The following is a 7,685-nucleotide window of genomic DNA, read 5'->3' as shown; positions in this document are numbered from 1 at the left end:
TGGTGGGGGCGCTCACACGGAATCCAGCTCTTGGGAGGCTGGGTCAGGAGGGCACCCTGAGCTGACAAGCCTCAGTTTGTTTCTGCTTTGTTTTGCTTTTCAAACAAAAGCATCACGTACAACCACCTCGGCCTCAGAGAGAGCTTGAACAAGAGCTAAGTGTCGACTTAGGACCCTACAGTCTACCCCAGGTGTCTTGGAGAGAGGGCATCTCTTATCTGGGGTAAGTCCTGGACAGGCCTGGGTGTCTGACTGTCTGATGGGGCACACGCTCCATGTTGTCTGTGAAGTTGACTGCGCTGCCCGTGTGATGACCTCGTCATTGCTTATGAATCTATATGGATGTCTGCGTGACTTCCCAGTGACTTTGACCCTCTGGACTCAGAAGGTTCTGTTGGCAGAAGCTGGGTATCCCTGCATCCCAGTGCTGGAGGTTACAAACTTGCCACACCACACCTGGCCTGGCTTTTTCTCAAACTCCTGTCCATGTCTGAGGTGCAGCTGCTTTGGTCTCTGAGCAACCTGGGTCTCATTCATGGTCTGGTCTGGTCTAGTTCAGAAGTTCAGTGTGCTGGAGTTTTAGGTCAACTTGACACAAGCTGAAGTCCTCTGGGCGAAGGGAACCCCAACTGAGAGATGCCTCCGCGAGACTGAGCTGTGGGCAAGCATTTGGGCCTTTTTAAAACTCGCGGTAGTTGTGGGAGGACCCAGCCTATGATAGGTGGTGGGTGCCATCCCTGGGCTGGTGGTCCTGGGTTTTAAGGGGTATCGGCTCATGTTTTGATCCCAGCACTCCGAATGCAGAGGCAGGCAGTTCTCTGCTGAGTTCGAGACCAGCCTGGACACCCAGGGGTACTACACAAAGAAACCCCGCCTTGGAAATACAAAGAGAAAATGGAAAAGGGAAAGAAGATGGCAGTCTGAGCCGTTCCTTGACAGCCTCTGCATCAGCTCCTGCTCCAGGTGCCTGGGCTGGCCTGGCCTCTAGTGTGGTGTCTTCTTCAGATTCAGTCTTGCTATGTAGTCCACCAGGCTGCCCTCTAACTCAGAAATCTGCCGTTTTCACCTGCTGAGTGCTGGAATTAAAGACATAGGACACCACCCCCTGCTTCCCAGGCCTGTTTGTTTCTCAGACACATCCTCATGCTCTCCTGGCTCAATGTCTGGGCCATGGAAGCCCTGAGGATCATTCTAGAACCCAGAGGCCTCTCCTGAGTCCCGCTGGGCCTTACAACCTGGCCTCAATCTTCAGTGCCCACTGACTTGGTTTCATAGAGTTGGGCCTGAGTGGCCTAAGGGCATAGTCAGTTCCCTGCCCTGAATCCCAGTGGGGTCTGAGGCACTCAGCTGGGGGAGTGTGGAGCCAGGAATAGCCAGGCAGAAGACGGTCACTGAGTTTCAGAGGCCCTTTAAGTGCTCACCCAAGGCTGAAGCAACCTTGCTCCCTCCTGCTCCAGGATACGGTGTCATAATGGAGACCAGGAGGCCTGGGTGGAAGGAGACAGCTGAGCCTAGAAACCCATTTTTAAAAGCTTGTTTTTACATTGACTTATGTCAATGCTAGGAAGCCACTTTAACAGTTCCACATGTTGTGGTGACCCCAATCATAAGATTATTTCCGGGGGTTGGGGATTTAGTTCAGTGGTAGAGCGCTTGCCTAGCAAGCACAAGGCCCTGGGTTCGGTCCTCAGCTCCAAAAAAAAAGAAAAAAAGAAAAAGATTATTTCCGTTGCTACTTTATAACTAATTTTGCTATTGTTATGAATTATAATGTAAACACCTGTTTTCCAATGATTTTAGGTGACCCACGGGTTGAGAAATACTGACTTGCGTACTGGGGAAAGGTATGGTGATGCCACAAGTGGACAACACGTGGGATCAGTCTTCTCCTTCTGCCATGTGCACTCTCTCCTGGGACTGAACTCTGAGCAAGCCAGTGCTTTTCCCACCAGTGGGGCCATCGTGTCCTAACGGACCCCATCCCCTTAAAACTAAAAGGCATTTGTGTATAATAATCATTCAGGCCCGTGTATGTGAGCTCCCTGGTATCCTTGCTGGTTCCCTGGCAGAAGCTATGAGAGGACATCATGTGTCCCCTTCGAGGCAGGGACTCTGCCTGAACCAGAGGCTGAATTTTCTAGGCCAGACTAGCAGCCAGCAAACCTGCAGCAGAGTTAGTTAACAGTGTCTGGAACCCTGGGCTTGTGACCAGGGCACTGGGAACTGAACCTTAGTCACATGATTACATGGCGGGCATCACATCCTCTGAGCCATCTCTTCAATCCAAGACACACTTGGAGGAGGAAGGGTGCAGCCCCAAAGCCCTGGCTCCACCCTTTAATTGGTCTTACATACTGTATGTCTGTCTCCTTGTGGGATGGTGCCAACATAGCATCAGAGGACACAGAAGCAGTCAGGTGTTTACTCCCTTCAGACTGGGTCTGCCTCTAAGCTGGAGCTGGGCCACTAAGCCCCCAGCCATCTTATCTCCACCTCACTCTGGCACGATGGCTACAGGCATTCAGACCACATCTGGCTTTTTATATGAATGCTGTAGATTCGAACTCAGATCTTTTTTTTTTCTTTTTCTTTTTTTCGGAGCTGGGGACCGAACCCAGGGCCTTGTGCATGCTAGGCAAGCGCTCTACCACTGAGCTAAATCCCCAACCCCTCGAACTCAGATCTTAATGCTTGCACAGCAAGCTTTCTTGCCATTAACCCTCCCCCCATTTCTAAATTTTCCGTTCATTTGCATCTGTGTATGTGTGTGGGCGGCTGCACATAAAGAGGTCAACTTGGGCACAGTTGGTTCTTCCCTGCCACCGGTAGAATTTCCAGCACTAGAACAAGATTGATGGCAAGTGCATTTACCCCAGAGCCACTGTTTTGAAAGTGTCTTCTTTGTTCAAGCTGTCCTAGAACTCCTGGTCACCACGGGCAGCCCACTCTTACTCCCACTCTCACCCACCATGGTGATAGGGCTGTGGCCTCATCCCAGACTCACACTTCCAGGAGCTTGGCTTGCCCTTGGTGGCGATGCCTGTGATTCCTTCTTGGGTCAAATCCCCACCCTCCACATGGCCTTCCTCTTGGAATCTGTGTCTGTGGAGTGCACCCCAAAATCAGTGTAGGCAAAAAGAAGACCTTTGGGGAGATTGGGTGTGGCTATCCCGGGCTCGGGAGGCTCTGAGCTGGGGGCTGCACAGTGCCCTCCCGAATCCTTGAGCTTTATTGATACAGCGGCTCCCAGGAAGGGGCAGGGCCTCATTAGTGATGCACCTTGGGTGCCCTCGCCCTCCTGGTCTTGCAGGAAACCTGAGACTGCGGGAACTCTGCGGAGGCTGGAGGATCCTCTTAGAGCGCTACCGTGGCCAGCTGTCGGGAGTCAAGCGGCGCAGGGACGCTGAAGGCCGCAGTGGCTCTGCCAGGGGTCTGGCAAGGAGCAGAGGGTAGGGGAAGGACCTGGGGAAGTCTCCAGAGGTCCCAGTGACTGGAGACAGACGTTCGGATTTGATGCTGACCGGAGGTGTCGGAGGGGAGGCCCCTCGGCTCGGGGGACCCTCCTCGCACAGACTGCGGGCACTGCTGGAGAGATGGGGGAAGGGAGGCAAGAAAGGGAGAGACCCACAGATAGATAAGAAGGCTTGCAGGCTATGGGGTTCTGGAATCCCTTCTAAATCTCACGGCCCCACTCTCAACCCGGTCCAGGCGAGTCTCGCTCCTGGCCGCTAGGGGGCGCCTAACTCACGCTGGCCCGGCGGGGTCCACCGCGTCCCTCGTTGGTGGCCAGGGCGAGGGCTGCAGGGGGACCTGAGCTGCGTCTCCCGGACTGCAATCTGCGGGCAGAGGCTGGATGAGCGGAAATCCTGTCAGTACTCCAACCCTCCCACTCCCGGACTCGGGGTTGGGAACACGAGGGACCCAAACGGGCTGGCAAGTCGGATGGGGTCGGTCTTACCTGCTGAGCCTGGTGGTAGGAAGGCGAAGCTACCCAGAGCCGGGCCCGGGGCGCCAGGGCTCTGCAAGCCACTGTACAGGCTCCTCTGCAGGAACAGCAAAGCGGAAAAACTGAGGCTGGATGTGACCACTTGCCTCCTCCCTTCCTCTCTCCCTCTTCCTCCTCCATCCTCTTCCAACTCTCTCCCCTCTCACCGATGTGCCCAGTCCCCCTCGGGCACCAACCAGGCCAGGGGGCAGGTCTGGCCTCCGCCCATCAGTCGCCAGGTACAGGGGTGGGGGTGTCTTGCCCGCAAGGTGGCTCGGAGAGAAGATGGGGTGTCCCAGGCCTGGAGGGAGGCAAAGACCCAGGAAGAGAGGGGCAGTCATGTCACTCATGGAGACTAGAGCCCGGGTTCCTCGTGCCCTTCTGCCCTCCCCACATTCCATCCCTCATGCTCCTAACGCTCACCCGGGGGTCGAAAGTGAGGCGGGCGGCTGTGGACAGTCGGGGCCTCCCCCAGCCCGCCAGGGTCACAGCCTGAAGTGGCGGGTGGGACCCGGTATGACAGCTCTGAGACCGACATTGCGGGGGCCACTGGCTGTGGACAGAGAGGAGGGGAGAATGAAGCAGAGGTTGCTCTGTGCCTCAGATGTCTCTGAGGATCCATCTCCATTAAGGCCTAGACCCAAGGCTGGGGTTGCCAGGTGGGCTCCATCTGAGCTGCATAGCTTGGTTCTGGGCTGTGGTCTCTTTCTGCAGACCATAGGGTGTCGGATCATCGGAGAAATTTGACAGGAAGACTTGTTTGTTGAACTGGTACGGTCCTTCTAAGCCTGGGTCATAAAGTGCATTCCCCACCCACCCAGGATAAGACCGGCTTCCATGCAGGTCGCTCCCTTCTGGCCTTTTATCACTACTCTCATAGTCTCAAACTCAAACTCTGATATTGAAGTGTGTTGGAGTGGGGTGGGGGGCTGTAGAAGAAGGAACAGGAAAGTCCTCTTACGTAGATCCGAGGCGGGGGCGAGGCCAAGCCTCTGTCTCCTCCCAGCGTCCTCAGCAGCTTCTCTCCAGGACCCTCTGGCCCCTCTTCCATATCCAGTTCGGGCCCATCAAGGCCCACTCCCCTCCTCTTCAGTGTCTGTGGGAACAGCAGATAACGGGGGTGGCCCTCTGATCTTACCGGATTCCTAGAACTTGGTACCCGGGAGAGAAGACCTTCCACAGCCAATCTGCACGGATACAGATGGGCGTGGCCTGCTCCAGATGGACCCCAGGGACTAAAACCACCGAGTTCCCCCGAGGTTCAAGTCCCTACAGTGTTAGAGGAAAGAAAGGATCAGGAACTAACAGGGTCACACAGCGGGAACTGTAGGCGGCTTCAGGTACCTGCAAGATATCCGCGTTCGTGCGGCTCTCATGCGGCTCGCTGTACTCGGTGTATTTGAGCAGCACCCGGTCCATGTCGCTGCTCGCATACTGGAAGAGGCGCTGCGCGCTGTTGAAGATGATCAGCGCGATGTCGCAGTCACACAGCACGCTCAACTCGTAAGCTTTCTTCATCAGCCCGAACTTGCGCTTGGTGAAAGTCACCTACACCACAGCCACGGAGACAGGGTGGGGGTGTTAAAGGAGAGTGTGCCTAAGGGACTGCAGCTCGAGCTTCTCTGCTTCGGTTCCCATCTGAACCTGGGAAACCACTCTGCCTCTGCGAGTTTGCAACTCCACCCAAGTGTCCAGTTCCCTTCTGAGAGAAAGACTGGGCCCCAGAAGCAGAAGCTTTCTGTCATAGTCAGACTCCTCAAGGTTGCCTCAGGACTCAGACTTCTCTATAAGACCATTTGACCTTTGCCTGCATGTGCCCCTGCCCGCAACGCCATGCCCCTTCTTCCCCCCTCCCCCCCCCGGAGCTGGGGACCGAACCCAGGACCTTGCACTCGCTAGGCAAGCGCTCTACCACCAAGCTAAATCTCCAACCCCGCCACGCCCCTTCTAAAGTCACCTGGGAACTCACCTGTCTGTTCCTTTGGTCTAGAATGCGTGAGATCTGGATCTTTTTCCTCCCCATCGTGGGTGACTGTGCAGAGTGGCTGTTCTGTAAGAGAGGGCAGAGGGAGGGCGGGCGTGAGCATAACAAGGCCAACAGCACCCAGCCTCCATTTCAAATCCCAGCAGAACAAAGGGGAGAGCAAGATGACAGGGAGAAGGAAGCCCCTTAATCAGGGCAGCCCCACTGGGCACCAATGGGGGGTACTACATGCTCAATAAATGCAGTGGTCCGTGCACTTCCACATTCTCATACCCAGGAAGCTGGGGCAGGGAGAAGCTGGGATCCGGGCTAGCCTCAGCTCCACAGGGAAGATGGAGGGTGTGCTCTGGGCAATAGACCAGATGTGGAGGCTGTTCACCCACTACTGAGTGTGCGCATGTGTGCGTGGGCACGGCATGGGACAACCTGCAGGTTCCCTCTGTCTGCCACAACGGTCCTGCAGGTGGAACTCAGGCACCAAATGGCCTTGCCAGATGAGCCATCTCAGGCATCCTCTTTTTTGTTGAGACAGGATCTTTCTATGTGGCCCTAGTTGTCCTGGAACTTGCTATGTAGAGCAGGCTGGCCCCAAACTCGTGCATCCAACACCCAACTCTTTTCTTTCTTTAGTGCAAAATTCGCTGTGTTATCTGGCATGGCAATAGGTCATACTGTGTGCTTTTCTGCACTGTGTAATCATTACTTCGGTCTAATTCCAGAACATTCCATGGCCATCAAGGCAGTAGTTGTTCTCGCTCCTTTCCCCTGCTCCCTCTGCTCTCTGGCTCTGTGGGTTCCCCGTTCTGGACATTCCCACACATGGGGTCACACGTTATGTGGGCCTGGGGGCTCCTCACATTTTCATCATGGGACCCGGAGGGAGAGTGTTCTGAGACGTGGTTTTGCTAAGTAGTTGGGGTAGCTGACCCAGAGCTCGAAGTCCCCATCTCAGCCTCCAGAGTGCCAGTAGAACAGATGTGGCCGTCACATCCCGAGGAAAGATGCTCTGCTGTGGTCTTCTGCATGGGCCTGAGGGAAAGGCCTGATGTGCAGAGTCACGGAAAACTCCCCTGCTGGCTTGGTTTAGGCTGGCAGACCTGAGGACTCCACCACAGGGTCCACATGGGAATGTGAGGAGCTCCCTGGTGGGCCTTCCAGGAGTTCTAGACTAGCCTGGGCTACAGTGAGAACTTAAACAAAAGAAAACAAGGTAACATTCTGAGCTGCATATGGGTGACACAGCATGGAATGAGCACTCGGTGGCTGAGGCAGGAGATTGCTGGAGTCTAGGAGCTCTAGGCTAGTCTGGGCTTCCTGTGAGATGGCCTCAAGAGCAGGGAGGCTACAGACATAGCTCAGTTGGTAAAGCACTTGCCCTGCAAATGTGAGGGCCAGAGTTCTCCAGCGCGCCCAGAGCAAACACTGCACTCTCCACTGGGAGGCGGAGTCAGGCGGACTCCCAGGCTCCAGTGCGGCCAAAGGAGCAAGCCCTGGCTTAGTAAAAGACTGTCTCAAGACCAGGAAGTGGGGTGTAGGGAGAAGGTTGGGAGTGTGTGTAAAAGGACTGGTTTCACAAGAATGAGCCCTGAGTTTGAATCCCAGGACCCATGTGAAAGTCTGGGTGCTAATGTCTAACCTCAGTGCTAGGTGAGAATGGGGGACACAGGACAAGCACAGGGCTTGGTGGTCATGGAGATCTAGGTTCAGTGAGAAATC

The 7,685-nt window shown here is 55.2% G+C and overlaps 1 protein-coding gene across 1 annotated transcript; it reads right to left on the bottom strand.

Moving 5' to 3' along the window:
• Positions 1-3,163: 3,163 nt before the first annotated feature.
• On the bottom strand, positions 3,164-6,008 carry LOC116914955 (myocyte-specific enhancer factor 2B). The gene is made up of 8 exons (XM_032919372.1): positions 5,955-6,008; positions 5,330-5,533; positions 4,947-5,081; positions 4,409-4,538; positions 4,153-4,286; positions 3,959-4,043; positions 3,749-3,836; positions 3,164-3,582 (listed from the first exon to the last, which is right to left on the bottom strand). Exons 1-8 carry the CDS (start codon positions 6,006-6,008, stop codon positions 3,363-3,365), a joined length of 1,050 nt encoding a protein of 349 aa, XP_032775263.1. The 3' UTR covers positions 3,164-3,362.
• Positions 6,009-7,685: the final 1,677 nt, after the last annotated feature.

Source organism: Rattus rattus, chromosome 13, assembly GCF_011064425.1.
Source record: "Rattus rattus isolate New Zealand chromosome 13, Rrattus_CSIRO_v1, whole genome shotgun sequence".
NCBI lineage: Eukaryota > Metazoa > Chordata > Mammalia > Rodentia > Muridae > Rattus > Rattus rattus.
Note: the sequence above shows the minus strand (reverse complement) of the source record. Positions and strands in the feature narration are given on the sequence as shown.